Below are 21,865 nucleotides of genomic sequence, written 5' to 3' on the forward strand. Positions count from 1 at the left end.
TATTTAAATACAATTCAGTCCTTGGTCTTAACCATTTATTGTTTAATGAGTTTGTGCCAATAAAAATATTTGTATTTGTATTTGATAAACACATTGGCAAGGAAAATTAGGCTGGTTCTCGGCTGACAACTACACTTTGTTCATATAAGCTGAAATGATCAAGTTAATTTAGAGTGACTAGTCGGCCGCATGTCGGCCACGGGGGGGGGGGGGGGGGGGGGGTGTCTCTTCCTATATAAAGGTATATACATATGTGCCGCTGGAATGGGTCCCTTTTTTGATCTGTCAAATATATCAATGGGCTGCAATTTTACCGAGGAAATATATCAATAGGTAGTAATTGACCGATATAGGTACTATTTGAGCTGATAAATATATGAATGGGTTATGATTTCGCTGTGAAATATATGTATAGGTAGGGATTTCACAATTATTCAATATATGAATGGGTGGTGTTTTTAAAATCCCAGCTGCACACCTGTACCCAAAATCCCATGTTGAGACCCCCCCCCCCCCCCCCCCCCCCTCCGTGATGTCGGCTCAGCATATCGGCAATGATTCTGTCAAATAAAATAGACATTAATAAATGGAGATATTCGTCCTTCATCTGGTAAATGGTGCTACTTTATATAATTCTTTCTTATATAACGTGCATTGTTTAGTAATATGAGGCAGGCATTACCTGTAAATGGGGACGAAGTCTGTATGAATTATTTTTTGTAACTTAAATATTTGTTAAAAAAAAAAGAAACGGAAATACCGTAACGTTTCCGATTTTGGTTCTGTTGTTAGGAATTTTAGTTGAGACGTTATTTAAATTATGACGTCATATGCAATGCAAACAAAGAAACGCTATCATCAGGTAACGTTTTTTCATATCAAGGAATTATTAAAAATGTAATTGGTATTGCGCATTCCTTCCTATTTTATACTAGACTGATAAATATATATTTTACTCAAAGTTTCATACAAACGAGACCGGAAAAAGGAAGTACATTGTACATTTCTGCGCAGGTCCGGGATTTCAAAACATGACATAAAAAAAATTGAACGATTTTGAGTTCATTAGTACAATGAAAAATTCGGGAAATTTTCCCGAATTTTTTTTTTATTGAATTTTCTACTGTTATTGGGGACTTCGTCCCCATAATATGAGGCAGGCATTACCTGTAAATGGGGACGAAGTCTGTATGAATTATTTTTTTGTAACTTACATTTATATATTTGTTAAGAAAAAGAAACGGAAATACCGTAACGTTTCCGATTTTGGTTCTTTTGTTAGGGATTTTAGTTGTGACGTTATTTAAGTTATGACGTCATATGCAATGTAAACAAAGAAACGCTATCATCAGGTAACGTTTTTTCATATCAAGGAATTATTAAAAATGAAATTGGTATTGCGCATTCCTTCCTATTTTATACTAGACTGATAAATATATATTTTACTCAAAGTTTCATACAAACGAGACCGGAAAAAGGAAGTACATTGTACATTTCTGCGCAGGTCCGGGATTTCAAAACATGACATAAAAAAAATTGAACGATTTTGAGTTCATTAGTACAATGAAAAATTCGGGAAATTTTCCCGATTTTTTTTTTATTGAATTTTCTACTGTTATTGGGGACTTCGTCCCCATATTATAGATTATGAGTTTGACCGCTTTAGAAAAGATGTGACCTCATTGTCATTTGACGTGTCACAAGTTTCCTTTCCGGATATAATTCCAACCGGAAGTAGGATTCTGTATTTATATACATCTTAACGACTTGAATTTACGATTTTTATCAAACATGTTTCGTTTGATATTTACGTTTTTGTTCCTATTTTTTTATTGTGATTGTAAGATCCTGAATCCTGTGATATTAGGTAATGTACATTTTTGTTTTAAAGTTTCCAGTTAATCGAACAAATGACGAAAAATATAAATAGAAAATGCACATGTCATTTTTTTGTCACTTTTGTCAGGTGGACAAGCACTTGTTTCTATCGACTATCCTTGAGGGTCGTAATAAGGGTACCTTCATGACGAATAACGGTAAAAATTCTTGCCAAATGTAATTTTTGGTACATGATGATAAAATGTACACTTTCATCTAGACAATTAAAGAATCAACTGGTTTTGACTAATCACAGACACATTAAAAAAAGGTGGGTACATGGGGTAGGAGTGGTTCTCAGGTCCCGAAATCCGGGCTTAAAAACTTGTAACATGTATTGACTATTCATCCTTTGAATTCTTAGATGAATCCACCATTTCTTATATTGAATGTGTATCTAGACTGAGGTTATTGTTATAGACTACATCAAAGAAGAGCATGTACATGTAGTTATCTTCATTATTCAATTGACAATAATCTTGAAACTGTGATTAATACCATGTGGAGAACTGTTTCGAAATTTGCAAGCAGAAGTATGAATATAAAGCCAGGAGAGGAGTCATGTACATATTTGCTTTAAACATGTTAAAGTATATATACAAAAAAAAAACCTTGATCATGTTGATGGGGGCATTCAAATACATTTTAATGTTGTTTTTTGGCTTCTTCATACATTTATAAGCTTGAAGTCATTGTAAATCTAATTGTTTTGTTTAAAATTGTGGAAAAAATTGCTCTTTCAAATTTTCATGGGGGAAATTCCCCGCAGATACATGTACAATGATGTAGTAACAGTTGGCAGGAATGACATGTATATTACAATTTCACATGGTTAAAGTATATTTAACTTCCCATTAAAGTATATATTAAACTTCCCATTTATGGTCATTATTTGTATATACCCGGTTAACATGAAGTTCATGATGAAACCCATAATAAATCATGTAGTTAAGGTGTGATTTGGCCCCTGTATGTATAGCAACACCCAAATTACACCTTATGGTGGTGCACCTGACAGAGTCGGAATCTACAGATTATATGTAGGTTACAGGTAACACCCAATCCTGAAGTCCCAATAAAGGTATTTGCAAAAAATAAATTTCAGGCAGGTGACAAAATACATCTATGATGACATGGATGATGAAATATAAACACTAGAATTGTTAACCAAAATTAAAGATACATGTATATTGAAAAGAAAGAAAAAGCAGGAAATATTTTAGACAGAAAATGAAAATTACTTAATTACCATGATTACAAATGTAGTTAACAAATTTCATGTCAAAATCGAATAAAATGTGACAGTAATTTATTTTATCATTAATAAATGTTTTTATAGTGAAACATATTACATGTACTGCAATTCTAAGAGCCAATTTCCTTTCAATTTTGAAGTGCCAGTAAAAATCTTAAAGTTTCTTTAATACTTTATTAATTTCCACAGAGAAACTAATATAATAAGGCAACTAGATATGATACACCTGAACAGCTTTGAATTTGAACTGTTTTTTACAATGGTAAACTTATGGTATAATTAGTAATTAATTAGGCCATAATGAATAATAGGTTTGTTTGCCCAAACGCTACCTACCCAGAAAAAAGCTGCCTACTCAAATTCTTTTATTGTCCTGATTTGAAGAAGTTTTTTTTTAATCAAATAGACATGAAGACTAATAAACATCTGATACTTCAATTTCTTTTTTTGAAAAAAAAAAAAGAAAATGCCTACCTACATGTACCTTCCCACTGTCTCAACCTTTGGGTAGGGTTTGGGCAAACCAAAATATTTTTAAGTGTGGCCTTACCAATCGTTGAGACAACACACCCAAACAGTGACACCCTCCCCAATACCAAAAAAAAAACTAACCATTATTTGAATTCATAATATACAAAACAATATCATATATTATTACACATGTTATACACCACTGACACTGACAATGAAACAAGCTTACCTAACATCAAAAGCACATTAATTTTGTGATTTACTGAGTTATGACATATATTTCAAGTTAAAGTAGAACCTGGAATTTAGGTTGTAGACCTTACACTTTGGAGTGTCATAGGTCCTGGACCTTTTCAGTACCAAAGGTTTATTTGAACCCCTGGATTGGGTTGGAAAGTACACAAGCAAAATCTTCTTTTAATTTTTAACTCCTTGAATATTTTTCAGTACCTGGAGATGGTGGAAGTGAATTTGTAGCAAAACTAAACAAGACAACTGCTCCTCATTCATGGTGTGTTCTCCATACAGATTATTACTTCAGTTTATGGCTAAATCTCGAAGAGTTAGCTCCCTTTGTAATAGATTGCTTCACTGATAACATGAGGTAAGTCAGAAAATTGATTTTGCTTTCTGAAATTTAAGCTTATTCATTTTTTACAGGCACATGTGTAATTTATATGGTTACAGCTGTTTGTAAACATCAGCCACTATAAACTTACATGTATGTTTAAAAATTTAAGAATTGGTTACTGTTAATTCAGAAATTATTGCGTGCATTTATTATTGCGATTTTGTCATTTTAGACTAAAATGCAATTTTAATTATTACGATTTTAAGAAAAATCCTGTTTAATTCATATAAAGCATTTCAAAATGCGAGTTTAAATTATTGCATTTACAACTCTGTCGCATTTTTCGCAATAATAAAAACCTCGCAATAATTTCTCAATTTACAGTATACTATGTTAAATAATGTAAACTAAAAACAACAGGAAAAAACATGTTTTCCTGTCACTCATCCTGAAAATGATTTTTTCTTATGTTTACAATCATTTTAAGGCCAAATACTAGAATAACAACTTGGTGATTTTACAAACTTAGTTGCAAATAACTGATTTGTTCATTGTTAAATAAAATACATTGTACATGTGCATTATTTTATAGCTACCGTACCAGGGTTTCACTGGTAGTCACCATTTTCGTAAATAAACAATATTAATATAGAAAGCTACAAAATGCCCTGACATAAAATTGTGAAACAATTCAAATTAGAAACTGTTGAATTTATTTATAACAACACACTTTACCAAATCAAATATGAAAGACATTAACCAAAGGCAACCACTGAATAACTGGCTCTTTACATGAGACAGGCACATTAAAAATAAGGTAGGGTTAAAGTTTGTTGTGAGTACTCAACCCTTCCTAACCTTGAATAATGGTGTAACAGCACAACATAAGAAAAACTATAAAAATCAGTTTCAAAAGCCCAGGTTAGATTGATAGGAATGTGGTTTACATGCTCAACACTTGTTAGATGCGGTAAAGTTTTCAAAATCAAAATTGATACATAAGTGTTCATTCTTAAGTTTGATATATATGCATACATTTAAGTGAGTACATGTACAAGTCATAAATTAATATGATGTGAACACTTTGATATATATAGATTCTACCACTGCATCAAGTCTGATACGTATACGAAATAACTGAGATAAAAAAAACATGTTGATTAGATAAAAAATAATTAACAGGTCAGGAAAAGAAAAAAATCTAGTAAGAATTAGATAAATATGTGTAATAGAATTAGATCATATAATACATGTTTTTAAATTTTTATATTCCTGTATGTGTCATTAATATCCTCCAGGGATTCAAATTATTCTGTTCCCTTTTTCAGAGTAATATATGATAGAGAGAAACATATAACTCATAATCCACCAGGTGTAGAAACAAAGATACCAGGATGGGGAGATACAAGGACGGTAGAGTGGCTTGATCCTTCACATATAAGTCCTAGTAAGTATAAGACCTACATTTGTACATGTAGGTATGTCAGACAGTTAATAATAGGTTCTTTTTAGTTTTCTTACCAGTATTGGGTTTAGGTGTATCAGGCCAGTAATTTTAGGCAGGTTGATCCTTTGCATAACAGCTTTGGTCTTGGTTTAAATGTACATCATGATATTTAAACAATAAAAAAGTACTGAGTACATTTGTACAATTGAATACCAAAGACACCTTAACATGCATTGGCAATTTACATTTTAGAGAAAGGAAAAGGAGGGAAAACTTATACATGTACAAATTGCAGAAAATCCTAAAAAATAAGGCCTATTATTATAATGTATGTATTGTTGTATTAAATGGGGTACATATAAAAAAAGACTTTGATGAAATAACATGGTATTAAAATGTTTGTTAGAATTTTTGTTTTTATTCTTTCCAGCATCTTACTTTTCGCCAATAGTTAATGCCATGGTGAAATGGGGATATGAGAGAAATGTATCGGTAAGAGGTGCTCCATATGACTTCAGGAAGGCCCCAAGTAAGTGTAAACACTTCATTAGATATCTCACAAAGCAATTATTGTTGTGTGTATTTGTATTTGTCAATGCAAATTAAAAAAAAAAGATAGACAAAAATATGAGATTAGTTATTGTAAAACTCACCCAGTTACATTATCCACGTTGATATAAACATCGAGATAATTTCTGAATTTAAAGTATTTTACACAGAAATTAGCAGACTATCACTGCTGTAGTACATGTACATTGATTGAAATAATCATATATATTTCATGGTCATATGTAGTATTAAACTATTTACCTTTGCATCAGTCATCATGTACAATATAAGCAAGATTCAAAAAAGTTTTTTTTTAGATTTCCCCATGTAGGAGATTAAAGTAAATAGAAATAGCCAACCCTTATATAAATGGTTTTGTATAAAGGAGTAGGTCCGGTAAGGACCGATTTCGGCCTCAATTTTCAAGTTCATCGAACGAAAGATTTTGGGCAATTTTTAAACACTTAAGTGTCTATTTTAATTGATTCAATTAGTTTATGTGAAAGATTTTAACTGATTAAGTCATTCAAAACGCTTCGATTCAAGCTTAAATATGAAAAATCGTGACTTTTCAGATGGTTTTTGTCAAAAATGAAAGTGGCCGCATCAGTGTTCATCCTCAACCTTTATATATATTATGTATTATCCCCCAATACAACTTACATTTCAATATTATGAATGAACATGAATGCGGCCACTTTCATTTAAGACGGAAACCGTCTAAAATTTAACTAAAATGCGAAAATTGTGAAGATTTCAGTAATTTAGCATGACTAAATGATGCTAGTACCCGATATATGTGCATTGTATTGTCAAAAACAGCCCATATTTATGTAGCAGAAGCATTCTACTTTTCAATTAATATCTTAACGATTGCATTTTCACATTTTTCTAAAACTGCTATTTTTGGGGGCCAAAAAGGGGTCTTACTGAACCTACTCCTTTTATCAGTGCTATTGATTTGATTGTTTTTTATGGTCATTATTTGTATAAACATTCTGACACACCAGAATAGGAGAGAAATATTAAAATTGCAAAATCATTCAATCATAAAAAAAAAAAGTTATCTCCCATTGAACATGAACAATTTACTAAAAAGTTTTTTCTTCTCAGTTGAATGGTGGTGCCCAAAGTTAAAAAGTAAAAACAGAATTTATTGTATGAAATTGTTATTATTTGAATTAATATGATTTGAATGCATATTATAAAGAAAATCTTTCACTTTTTCCAGATGAATATGCTGATTTTTACCAGAATTTGGTAACGTTAGTTGAGGAAACATATGCTCTAAACAACAATACAAAAGTAATCTTGCTAGGCCACAGCATGGGGAACCCTACCACACTGTACTTCCTTAACCACCAGCCTCAGGCATGGAAAGATAAATTTATTCAGTCATTTATTTCATTAGCTGGTGTATGGGGAGGATCTGTCAAACCACTGAGACTCTTTGCATCAGGTAAGAAATACAAATTTAAATTTGTTGGAGGGTTTATATACTTAATGGAACCCTTTAAAACATTTAAGTTTTGATAAAGTACAATTTCTTCTGAAAGGACAAGGTGAAAACTTTGGTAATTTGTCCTAAAATTTCACCTTAAAATTTGGCTTTTAACTTAAAATTTGGCTTTTAACTTAAAATTTGGCTTTATTTAAAGACAAATTGAAAATGAAATAATTCAAAATAAAAAACTTGAAGCATAAGGGTAATTACGTTACAATAAAAAAATTTATGATTGCATTGACAAAATTTTTTTAACATATTTCTGTACAAAGATTTTGCTTGATATCCAAATTGTTTATGAACAAAATAGTTAAATTACCAAGGTGTTGCTTGAAAACTGATTGACCTATAACTAGTATCTTGTTTAATTATTTCCCCTTAATTCCAGAAATTTATACCATAGTAAAAAAATATCAATTATATACCAAAGGCAACATTTGTTGAACTTACTATACGTGTGAAAAGTGTACAATAAATAAACAACAGTCAGAACTTCTCTTACAGAAGTGCAAAATTTTTTTTCTTAAATAATTGTTAGAATTCATAACCATGATCACAGGATTTATATTTTTTGTTTCATATTATACATCCAACTTTTAGTAATTTTGCTTAAAACCAAGTTAGATAATTTTTTTTTATAGAAGTTACAATCCCCACACAGCATCACCTATACAAAGATGTGTCAATGAGTTTCATTACAGATGACAATCTGGGTTAAAATGTAAAATGTGTATCAGTTGGTTGACTGCAGGCAATAATTTGTGTGTAACCTTTGTTCAACATGTTCAAGGTCAGCATCATCAACAAAATAAATAATATGTGTATAAACTGGTTCATTTCAGGTGATAATCTTGGTGTAGCCTTTGTAAAAGCTTTAAATGCGAGAGTCCAACAGCGATCTATGCCTAGCTCTGCTTGGCTGATGCCGTCAGATATGTTTTGGGGTAAGGATGAAATCCTTATTGAAAGACCTGGAAGGAATTATACAGTCAATGATTACAAACAATTCTTCATGGATATTAATTTTATGGACGGGTGGTATATGAGACAAGACACTGTCAATCTTATCAGATCGCTGACGCCCCCTGGTGTGGAGGTTCACTGTGTCCATGGTTACGGCATTCCAACTCCAGGAACTCTTGTTTATACAGGCAATATGTGGCCTGATTCACAACCAAATGTCAGAACAGACGATGGCGATGGTACAGTAAATATTCGTAGTTTGAAAGGATGTTTACACTGGCAAGGGAAACAACCCCAGAAAATTTATCACGTTCCTGTCAAAGGAGCTGAGCATATGGAGATTCTTGACAATAAGGCTGTTTTAGCTTATTTAAAGAAAACCTTGACAAGTTGATGTTTGAATTTTTAGGGTTGATTTGTGGCAGTTGCTGAAGAATCATTTTATTTGTGGATGCAATATTATTTTTTTTTTGGGGGGGGGGGGATAAGAGGTTGAGAGGTTGGCACCTCTGTCCAATATTTGCCAGGAAATATAGCAGACCTAAGAATAACATTACAGAAATCCAAGCTGATTTTATTACACAAATTTGACAACTTCTTCATGGATACTACAAGTGTGGATGAACAGTTGACCTAAATTCCCAACCAAACATATGAATTGAGCTAATATTTCAGTGGTATTCTAAGGTTTTAGTTGTGTAAATACATGTATCATTCCATAACATTCCATAGGATATAGGAAAATGATCTTAAAAGTCAAGATCTGATTAATTTATCAAAACTACTCTAAAATTTATTTGCTTATTTATTTTACATTGCTGAATTTTGTCTCTTTTTGTGGAAATAATCAAGAATGGTTGGACAAGAACTATCTTTTACTCTTTTCAGAAGAATATTCGTATACATGTAGTTAAAACATAGAAATGCCATTTATAGTTACACAGATTCCACTAATTTTCTGTAAGTAATAATGGATTTCTGTATTATAAGATCAAATGATGTCTCATTATACTAACTAGTCTAATAACCAGTGTGTTTGTACTATTTTATTGTATGAGAATGTAAATTTTTAGAATTTGAAATTGTTTCAAAGCTTGGGATATGTTTCTATATTTGAAGCAATTGTCCCTTGAAATGCTAATTCTAATGTAAACTAATCTTTTATTTATGCATAATATAATTTAAATTTAGAAATTTTTTTCTATGTCGTAACTTTTAGGTAAAAAACAGAGATTATTAAGTAGGGGGTTTAAATATGTGGGTTTAAGGGTGAAGCTATAAAAGTGAGAGTTAAAGAAACAGCTTTAATTGCTTGAAAACCAAGTTAAAAAAAACTTTGATAATATCTGTTAAATTTTCTAGACTCCTTAGAAAGCCTCAATGTGAATTAGAGCATTAGCATAGAGAGACACTTGTCTATTGTTGAAGACCTCATGTTTATACTTTATCAATTAAAGACTTTTTTTTCTATTTGTTGAGTGCAGTTTACCAAACATCTCCTTTAAATCAAAATATATCAGGTTAATTAGTGCAATATTCATGATATTGATTGATCCTGAGTGTAGTCGTAGTTAGGTAGTATTATTTTTTGCAGTTATATCTAAATAGCTGATGCCAATTTGATATTTTCTGCAATTTAAGGTTTATGTACGCTTCTGTAGCCATTTTTGTACGAACTTTTCAAACTTCAATTGTATCAAAACTACAGATATAATGAATAATAGAGATAGGCCATTTTGTACATATTCCAAGGGGAAACTTGATGCAAAGCATTATTTTTTACTGTTCCATTGCATTTAATAGAAAAAGAGGACTTTGTGGCAAATAAATCAAGATTTTTATAGAAAATCCACAGCCTTTATCCTTGTACTCTCATATTTGGCAATTTAATGACTGATAGATATAGGATTATTGCATGCAGTGCTAGCATTGATTTCCTTAAAACAAGTTTATAAATGTAGTTATTGGTTAAGACAAGTATAAATATGACCAAAATCAAGTACACCTTTTAGGGTGCGCTCGACTTTAGTGACTCAGCACGAGGTGTTTTGGACTTTACAGGTTACTTAGCACTTTTTGTCAAAAATAAACACTAGCACATCATAGAAAATCAAGTGAGTAATTTATGTTTCAAATTTTGTAACAAAAATCTCTGTATTAAAGGCTGTGGATTTTCTATAAAAATCTTGATTTATTTGCCACAAAGTCCTCTTTTTCTATCAAATGCAATGAAACAGTAAAAAATAATGCTTTGCATCAAGTTTCCCCTTGGAACATGTACTAAATGGTCTATCTCTATTATTTATTATATCTTTAGTTTTGATACAATTGAGGTTTGAAAAATTCGTACAAAAATGGCTACAGAAGGGTACATAAACCTTAAGCAATTTGTCTGGTTCATTATGATGACAAACTAGACTCTTGCCTACTAAAAAGTTCACAGATTCCCAGTGGAGTCTGTGCATCTTTTTTATTTTTGCCTTTAAGCATGTTTCTGAAAATGACAACATCTTTAATTCAAATTCAAGTCTCTTTTTGCCCTCTTTCAACTTTTGAACAGTATGTGTAATAAAAAAAAATCAAATAAAAATAACTTTTCAGATCATCTTTCTTTTCTTCAAAATACATTTATCAATAATAAGACCCCTTTTTTTTTTAACTTTTGATTTTTTATTTCCAACAATTACAACATGACATACATACAATATAATACATATAAGATAAATACAATGTCATTTTTATAAATAAATCTTAATTGGAAATATTTTACATTTTCTATTGAAAAGATAAGAAATAAAAAATTAAATAAAGAAGAAAAACAAAAAATAAAACACAAAAGGATTATCCAGTTACATCCCTATCTATATTTTAAATATCCCATAATTATGTTGAAAAGAAAAAAATTCAAAATTACCGAGACATATTTCTTTCGCAACAGCCATCTACACCAATCAAGTACATAACATGACAATAATATTTTCTTTAAAATAGATTATAATGAAGTAGTCATAAGTGAAACAAAAAAAAAGACAATAGCTGGTATTCAATAAAAGTTTTTCAAAAACATTCCATACATTGTCAAATTCAGTTATCTTTTTAAATATAATTAGACCTAATGTTTTAGTAATGATACAATCACTACAAATATTTGTTGCAATATATAATTCAATGCTTTTAAAGTTTTTTGAAGACAAGTCCTTAATATACTGCTGGTTTTTCCTAATATATATACAGAACAGTGCTGAATCTATGTGAGGAAATTTGATTGCCATAAAAAAAAAAAGCTCATGTTTCTCATGATTTATTGATTTTATTTTAGCAGAATATTGTCCAAAACATTTTTATCAGCGCTCCTCAGAAGTATATATTCAGTTGTCTGAAAAAACACCCCCTTCAAAAAAATCTAGATTTACAAAAATGTACGACTGCAGTAACTGCACTGCGTCAATATATTAGTGCCATGAGCCATCTGCTTTGTTCAAGTTAAAGGCTCTGAAGTTCAGTGAGACACAGTTATGGGAAAGATATTTTCTACTATTTTTTTTTATTTAATTATTTGATGATGTATGTACGGGTAATCTGTGTTCAGATTTTTAATATCCGATGCAGTGTATGATTTTATTTTATTTTGATTCTGTGGTCAAAGGTTTTTCTAGCATTCAAATAATGATAATCAAATAACATCATCATCTATTGTACTCCTAAAAATGTGTATATCCTTGTAATTGTTGTATATTTAAAATTTAGGTAAAAAATTTTGAAAATTGCTGGCAATTAGTAGTTGTCACGGTTACAAAAAAATGCAACGTTTTAGTTTTGTCATTGTATTTATATTTCATTTTTCAAATTTTACTTTTGTTGATTTTCTGAAGTTTTGAGAGTTCTAAAAAATTATTTACCTTAAATAACTCTGGTTTTTTTTGATAAAATGTTTTACAAATCATTTTATGATTGTAAGAATGATGCAAGGTTCATATTTTTTTTGCAGCAAAAATTGAGCCATTTCTTGTCGGATATGTATAACCAGATGGTATTTTATTGGTGCATAATATTTGAAATCCGTATTTAGTCAGATTTATAGTGTAGTGAAACTTTTCTACATCAAACTTTTTAATACTGCAGATTTTGTTTATATTAAACACTGTTAAGTTTTAGGCGATGGAAAACTGTTATGCCAAGAATTTTGATCAATATACACTATAGACAGGGATTTACCATGCAAAAACCTGTCTATACATTAGAAGGAGGGAGATTTAGGTTTTTTACCATTTGATTCCTGTATAGTGTGTATATAATGTTAAATAAATTATTACAAAATAAATAATCATCTTTTAAGCATTTGTGCATTTATAATATAATATGGCAATTTTCATTTTAATTCAAACGATTTAAATTAGTTTACATACATTGTACAACATATGTCATTCATATATTTAGTGCCTTATATAGAGGTTTAGGATATAAAATAAGTGCCATTTATTATGTACATGTCAAAATCTTTGTCTTAAATGTAAGAATTTGCCATACTGTATATAACCTGTGGTTACAAGAGTTAGCTAGTTTCACAGTTCCACATAACTTTATCTTATGCATATGACAACTTGTAGTCTATTTATAGATCTGATGCAAATTAAACTCCTGCTGACTGTTTTATAAAATGGTGCACTTTTATTTTATTAGGACTTTGGCCACCCATTATTTAGCTACTTTTTATAGTTTTATTTGTAGATTTCTGATTTCATATTTTTGAAAGGCCAACAAAAGTATGTTTATATTTTCACATAGCGTTGAAAGAACATGGGTTAGCTTGTAGACCAGTGGTTGCTATTGGTTGCCATCTGTTATTACTTGTTTGTTATTAGATTTAATCAGGCATTTAGTTTCCAATGTGGTAATGTTTCACATTTTTTTTCTATTGTAATGTTTCACATTTTGTTATCAAAGGGCTTTTATGGATCAGGCATTTTTTTTCTATTGTACACATTTTGTTATGATGTTATCCAAAGATTTTATAGTTTACTACATGGTATGGGGTTATCATCATTGTTGAAGGTCTTACAGTGACCTGTCAATGTTTACATCCTAGTTTTTTTGTGGACTGTTCTCTTATTGACAATCAGATCACATATCCATTTTTATATTGGTAATTGATTCTACACAACCCTTAGGTGATATTCAATTGAAGTGGTTGTTTAACAAGACTAAAAGAAAATGACAAATTTTATCTCTTCATAAGTTTTTTTAATCGGTAGAAAGTCAAACACCTGTTCTCAATGTGTAAGTTATAAAAATCAAGAGCAAAGGTCACATATCTGAGGGTAGTGCTTTATTTTTTTAATATTTTGAGTCCGACTTGTAAACCATTTAAAACAAGTATTTCCTTAATAAAACTTAAGGAAAAAAAATAAAATTATTTTTAATTTTTTGAAAAATTATTTAGAAAAAAAAGCAGACTAATATTGCCTATTATATAGGTCCAATACCCAAAGTGAAAAAAAGTTTTATAGAATAACTAATTGAAGAATTCAAAAAGAGAAAAATATTCAACGAGTGACAGAACAACACATTAATTCATGAATGCGCGTAGCATTAATTATCAGTGTTGTTCGGTCACGAGTTGAATATTTTTCGATATTTGAATTCTTTGATTAGTTATTCTTTTTATTACATTGGCAAATGGCTCTTTTTTTATGAAATTAATGTAGAAAATGTAAGGAACTATATGTTTTTCCTACACATGTTTTGATCCGACGTTGTTGACGTCTTGACAACGCCTATTGTTGTATGACGTCAGAGAGTGAAATAACCACGTTTATTTCACATGTGAAATTATCGGTTTTTATTTGACTGGGAAATCAATGTAATTCATTGCAACCAATGTAATAAAACCCTTTATCTTGTTCTTTGTTGGCATATCAAGAGTAGGTCAACAAAATGTTGAAAATTTAATTGGAACACCCTTTTTTTCCTTATTAAGTTGGAGTTTTGGGAAACAATTATGGATCTTTAAACTAAACTTTATCAATGATGCTGAATGACCATTATCATCAACAGTTTTACTATGAAAGGTTTCAATGATTAATGTGAAAGGAGGATCCATATCTAGTTTTCTTATGCCTAGTTAATAGTATATTTGTATTACTAAAGATTTGTATTCATTAAATACCCTTGATTGAAAGGGGTGGGAGTTCTGCAAGTTTTTATTTGCAGTTGTCCTTTGTGTTCTACAATTAATATTTTGTTTCAAATAACATGATGGAGTCTTTCTGAATTGTGTTATTCCATATGAATTTACATATTCTTCACCAAAGTATTAACATTTAAGAGAAGTGCTATTGCTACAGTTATACATATAGGATTGATACAGCATGAAATAGTGATTAATGTAAAAAAAAATATTGGTGTATGTATGAGTATTGAATGAGTGTTTTCTTACTTTATTTGTATTTTATTTTAAACTGGCACAAAATGTATCATGTTGTGTAACAATCAATTTTATCTGCATATCATAAATCTTGTATATCCAAAGATGTATTATGGCGTACTTTACTATATTAATCTTTGGTATAAAACAATCTGACTTGTATCAAGAGGTAATAATATGTGTACACCTTTTTCTTGCAAGAAAACAACTCTATTTTATTATTCTGCGACTAAGATAAAAGCAATATTGTGATTTTGAAATAAAAAGTTTTCAGGATGATTTAATCTTAGATTGATCTTTGTTTGAACTTTTATTTTAATATTGCTCAATCCCTTGCAATTAAATGGTTAACACATTTATGAATGCATTGTAATGTAAATTTGAGTCAGAAGTGTAAAATTATAAACTATTGTTTAAAAAAATGAATGTGAGTTTTACACTTCAATTGAGCTAAATTTGCATGGTTTGATAATTGATTGTAAATGTATTTATTCAGTTTGAATGTACTGTTTACTTGTCAATATTTGTTTTATCATCTTTGATTTAATTAAATGTATGAAAAATATCTTTCTGGTTTAAATGATGAATTTGAATTTGAAAGTTATACATTTTTCTACTATACTGCTTGACTAAGTTCAAAACCTACATACTCAAATTATGAAAAGGAATGTGTTTGTGTTCATGGGTTAGTAAGTTTTACCCTCTTCCATCTATACGTATGTCTGTTCATACGTACATCTCATAATTGTTTAATTTTAATTCTTTTAGAAAAAAAATTGTTGCAATCTTAGACTCTCAGTACATTTAAATTGCAATTTATTTCACCCGGAACAATTTGGTTACCTCCTCTTTTTTTTTTGTAAATGTTTACCCCTACAGTGGGATTTCCAGTGACACTAGAACAATAGAAAAGTCACTCTTCTTATGAAAGAGATAGAAAAGGTCTAAAAACAGGAGAGACAATTTACGCATAAAACCCGATATGCATAGGGATGAATATCTCTTAAAACACAAAACCATTATATAACTTTTATACAACCACTATAAATAAAGTATATGTTAAAGCTAAATGTGTTAATATATGATTTTTTAATTGCCAAACATGCTGTTAATTGAACAACCTATTGTTCAACATAGGGGTGTGTAAAAAACTGCCACATTTGCCTGCATATTTTTCTTTTTTTTTGAAAAAAATATATATCAAACCTTAATAATGTAGCTTTCTGGGTATCCAATTTTTAACGTGTTCCGAAATGTAGTTTCGTCACAAGAATTTTTCAAAGTTGTGTCATTTTGTCTATATGAATGTCGGTAAATTCGTATGATCGAGCATACCGACAAGTATATCGTTGGGACAACTCGATATAATGTAATCAATATACGTGAAAGATTACCTAATGTGAAGTTTATCAAAATCATCATAACATAATTGATCAACACATTATGTTTGAACAACATGAGTCCTACAATATAGGATTTAAAGGTGCATATCATTTACATTCAACGTTTTTATTGGATTTTTTTTTTACTACAATGTAACCTCGAGGTTCAAGGTTGATAGTAAAAAAAAATCCCAGAAATTTTTTGAATGATATTGTAAATGATATGAACCTTCGAATTCTTATAACATCGGAATAGAAAATATGTGATCCGAATTAATCATGCACGTGTGTTACAGAAGATTATGAACTTTTATGATGTACAGGGGCTAAGGGTTTTTCTTAAACAGTATTATGATCCCAAATTTGATGAATTTTGTTGGCAATACTTTAATCTACACACTACATATAACAAAGTATATATTAAATCTCAATGTATTATTATTAGGAAAAATGTTTGACTCTGTAAAAAAAAATCTTCCCCCTGCCTAAAAGGGGTCCGCTCCAGTCTTGAATCAGTGATTTTGTTTATCATAAACAAAATATTGTCTCACACTGAAAGGGGCAGCCGGGCAACATGCACAGCCCGGATTGTCAAAACATCTAAGATTTACAAAAATGATTACAAACAAAAACCATCAGTTGGACAATCTGGAATCTGATTATCTCTACTGATAAATAATGCAACACTAATGACACATTTAAGTTTTGGAATGATTTTATTCACAAAGAATGTTTCTCATTGGTATACATTTCTATGCTCTTGTCTTTTCAGAGTTTATATTGGAAATTAAAAATTGCTGCATGAAAGACACTAGCTCCACATTCCTATGCATATGATTTTATATGTATGAGAATCATTCCATAAAATATCCGTTTGATATCCTTTCAATGCATGACACTGTCTAGTGGTTTTTCTGCCACAATTACAAGGAAAACCTGGCTAAACTTGTGCTAAATCAAACACTTGAATCTTACATCGCTATTGATGTTAAGCAATTATTTAAAGGGCCATCCGGATCTGTTGGGTTTTATGACAGTCTTCCTTCCATACACACCATCGCTGCAAAATAATTTGAACATTCAATTAGATGATTATAATATTATTTGGCAATCCAAAGAGAACCTGAAAACATCAGACCACAATAAACAGAGACCCAAAAAAAAGCCAATTTTACTTTACAATGAAATTGAAAAAGTAGTTAGTTTACATATCAAATCATCTTTTGGCTGTCGACAAAAAATATATAAAATCTAAATTTCGTAGCATTTTACCCCCCCCCCCTTTTTTTAACTGAATTTGTTCAAGGTATGGTGGTTTTACCCCTTTTCAGATTTCAGTATGTCACGTTGTATATCTTTTATAAATTAGATCAATTTCTAGCAAGTTTCTACGATAATCTTTATCATTTGACAAAATACTATGCATCTGAATTAAATTGTTTACTATTTGAAAAAGCGCGCCTTCTTTTACTTTAATTTACTTCCCTTTATTTCACATAGCAACAAATATTAAAAACTGCCACATTTGACTGCATATCAATTTTTTTCCCCAAAAAAAATATGTCAAGCAGCATAATTAACTTTACAAATTGGGAGAAAATCAAGATGTTCCGACTATAGGTTAGTATTAAAAAAAAATAATGAAAGGTTGGCATGATTCCAGGTTTGAACCCTGACGACACTTAAAATCGAAAATTCACTTATTTACCTATCATATGAAGATACGATGATGTGATAAACTTAACAATTAATAAATTACCTGGTGCATTATCATATTCACATTACGTTGACACGTCTCAGTTCGTCTGTGTTAGCTCATTTCAAGCTCGTAAACAATGTACACCATTTTCCGCTATTCTTTACCGATTACCTCTAGTCAGAAGAGCCCACTGTTTACAGGGGCGATAATATTTTGTCACCAGTTCACGCACTGCCTAGTGATAAACCTTTAAGAAGCCAATACAAAATGGGATACTTGTGGTGTTCATTAAAAAATTTCAAGTCGGTCATCGTTGAATTTTGTTTATTTTCAGTGAAATTGAAGTACATACTCGAATTTGTGATCTGAGTTATGAGTATAAGAATATAGTTCTGAATTAAAACAACAACCTTGGATACTTTGTCTGCATGTAAACATTAGAAAAACTTCAATTGAAAATATTGTGACCTATTGTCCTTTATTGATTTAAATATATAAACCTCACAAAGGAAATTCTCACTATGCTTACTTACATTTACAACATAGGCAACTACTTTTTGTTTACCTCGGTTCCTCTTGTTTATATTTTTTTCTGGATAGTGAAGTTTCATTGGTGCTTTCTTATGGTATGTATAATTTCAAAGTTGTTCGAAATGCATTTGTGTGATTTGACATCTTGGATTTCAATGAGGGCTATTCCAGAAAAAAATGTATGGGGGGGTTGGAAGGCAGTTTTTGTCAGCACCCGCCACCCAGGCTATTGTAATTGAGAATTATAGTGCATTATAGTGTGAAAAGTTGCTCTGATACCCATCACCCATGTATTATTAATACAATGTGCCTTCCCAGAAATATCTGTTTTTATTTTAATCAAGTTAGTGCAAAATCGTTAATTGTACGAAAATATGTAATACTGATATGAAATTAAACAGTGTTTGATCCTTTGGAGAGAATATGTCCATAGTTGTCATCATTCTTTATCTGTGCGTAAAGAAATCATGAATACAACAGTTAAAAGTAATGGGAAATGCAAAGAATATTTCATCTTGTTTATCGGAAAATAAGGTTTGCTAAATCTCATATTAATCAACAATTCCTTCACGGGATAGGAATCTTCCCCCTATTTAATTACATTAACCTCTATTTTGTCAGTTAATGCGTTATCCTCACTACTATCCGATTAAAATGTCGTCTTCAAAACACTGAACAGGAACCAAACAAGGCCAAATATAGTACGAGGTTGAAGGCATTGAGGACCCAAATTTCTGAAAGGTTTTGTCATTTACTGCTTAATCAATCTAAAAAAATCCTTGGTATTTCGAACAAGTGTAAGGGCAGATTTTGGCCTCAAATTTCACTTTCATCTGACGAAAGATTTTGGACACTTTATAAACACTTAAGTGTCTATTTCAGTTATTCAATTAGTTAATGTGAAAGATTTTTTACTGATTTACTCATTATAAAGGCTCCGATTCTAGCTTAAATATGACAAATCTATCAAATTTGCCAAAAAATGTCACTTTTCAGATGTTTTTTTATCAAATATGAAAGTGGCCGCATCCGTGTTCATCCTCAACCTTTATATATGTTATGTATTATCAAATACATCTTACATTTCAATATTAAGAAAGAAAACAAATGCGGCCACATTTACTAGTATGTAAGTCGGAAACATCTAAAATTTAACTAAAATGCTAAAATTGTGAAGATTTCAGTAATTTAGCATGACTTAATGATGCTAGTACCCGATATACTGCATTGTATTGTCAAAAACAGCCCATATGCATGTAGCACAGGCATTCTACGTCCCAATAAATAACTTAAAGTTTCTATTTTAAAAATTTTGTAAAACTGCTATATTTTGGTGGCCAAAGAGGGGACTTACTGGACCTACTCCTTTCAATATTTGTAAACGTTCATTTATAGTTATTATCATATCAATGATTAACACAGAAGTGCTGACTACTGGGTTGCAGATACAATCTGGGAGGAAACCTCCACCATCAGTGGCAACGACCCAGTGGTTTTGAATAGACTCATCATAGATACTGTGATTAAAATGATGTACAATTGAATATAATTTTTGAAGGGATTATGCCAAATGTAAAAGATTGGGAATGGGAGTAAGTACTTACTACTTGAACCTGCTTACGTTTTAATCGTATGCGGAAATGTAATGTTTTATATTGGTCCTAGTCTGCTATCGATAATATTGCACACTTTTTAGAACCTTAAATTTTCGTTTTTGTACATTTTTTCACTGGCATACTATTTAATTATCTGTACTGAATAATCTTAATTTAAGATATTAGAACACGAAAACACCAATTTCATGAGTAGAGACACAGACTTGGACACTAATATTGACTTTATTATTAACAGTTTTCTAGTTTACACTTGTCTTATGTCCATTGTCCTTTACCTTATTTTCATGGTTCAGCGACTACATCAAAAACACGTGTTTGTCCAATGTGAATTCCTCAGTTTAAATGTTGACTACTGGGCTGGTGATACCCTCGGGGACGAAACGTCCACCAGCAGTGGCATCGACCCAGTGGTGTTAATAGTTATCAAAGGTACCAGGATGAATAATGTGTACGGCAAACGCCATAGAAATCAATTCTCTCATTGCTTATGATAATTTTGTTACAATAAATGACAACAAATAGTAGAAACATGAACATTCGAGCGTCACTGCTGAGTATTGTAAACGAAACGCACGTTTGGCGTGGATATAAAATTTTATTCTGGTATCTATAATGAGTATTTACTATCACTGGGTCGATGCCAGTACTGGTGGAGTTTTAATTCCCCGGGTGTATCACCAGCCCAGTAGTCATTGATATGATCATATTTATAAATTAACTGTTTACAAAACTTTATTTGGCCTTTTAAACTTTTTTGATTCGAGCGTCACTGGTGAGTTTTTGTACAATTTGCCGTACACATTATTCATCCTGGCATCTATGACGAGTTTATTTACAACCACTTGATGCCACTGCTGGTGTAGGTTTCCTTCTCGATGGTATCACCAGTCTAGTAGACAGCATTTTTTTGTTGGCAAGAATTATCACTGATATGGCCATAATTATAAATTCACTGTATTTAAAGTTTTGGATTTTTTTGAAACACTGGGGATTTTCTACCCAAGGAATAGTTTACATTTGCTGTATTTGGCAACCTTTTGGAATGTTGAGTTCTTGTGCTCCTCAACTTCATATTTATTTAGCTTTGTAAATTTTTTTGGGACTCGATTGTCACATGAGAGTCTTACGAAACACGAAATAATGATAACGTAATTGCATTCGAATAAACTTTCTATAACTTGATTGTTAGTATTGCTCAACACGTAGTTGCGGTTTATTCAAAATTCTAACCAAATTGCAACACAGTTCTTTATTTTGTAAGAAAAAAGGATAATTGAAGGATAGAACACAATAGCACAGGCACTTGTGTCGGTTTTTTAACCGGATTTTTGTGACAAAAATGTCGGTTATTGAATTGGGGATGTACGGCGGTCGGGCGGGTGGGCGGGCGGCAATCAAATGTTGTCCGTGCATTAACTCATGAACCGTTCAACCAAAGCTTTTAAAATTTAAATATGTTGTTACTGACAACTAAATGAAGGTCAAGTTCAATAATGGCGATTTTGACTTTTACCGTTCAGGAGTTATGGTTCTTGAAAGATTGAAAAATGGAGTTTCCAGTCGTGTCCGTGCATT

At 30.9% G+C, this 21,865-nt stretch overlaps 1 protein-coding gene across 1 annotated transcript; it reads left to right on the forward strand.

Annotated features, from left to right (window-relative positions):
• The first annotated feature begins 1,642 nt into the window (after positions 1–1,642).
• On the forward strand, positions 1,643–11,228 carry LOC139524023 (lysosomal phospholipase A and acyltransferase-like). The gene is made up of 7 exons (XM_071318547.1): positions 1,643–1,867; positions 4,052–4,208; positions 5,504–5,622; positions 6,053–6,151; positions 7,403–7,630; positions 8,518–10,279; positions 11,023–11,228. The coding sequence occupies exons 1-6, from the start codon at positions 1,792–1,794 to the stop codon at positions 9,030–9,032; spliced, it is 1,194 nt and encodes a 397-aa protein (XP_071174648.1). The 5' UTR covers positions 1,643–1,791; the 3' UTR covers positions 9,033–10,279; positions 11,023–11,228.
• Positions 11,229–21,865: the final 10,637 nt, after the last annotated feature.

This window comes from Mytilus edulis, chromosome 5, assembly GCF_963676685.1.
Source record: "Mytilus edulis chromosome 5, xbMytEdul2.2, whole genome shotgun sequence".
Lineage (NCBI taxonomy): Eukaryota > Metazoa > Mollusca > Bivalvia > Mytilida > Mytilidae > Mytilus > Mytilus edulis.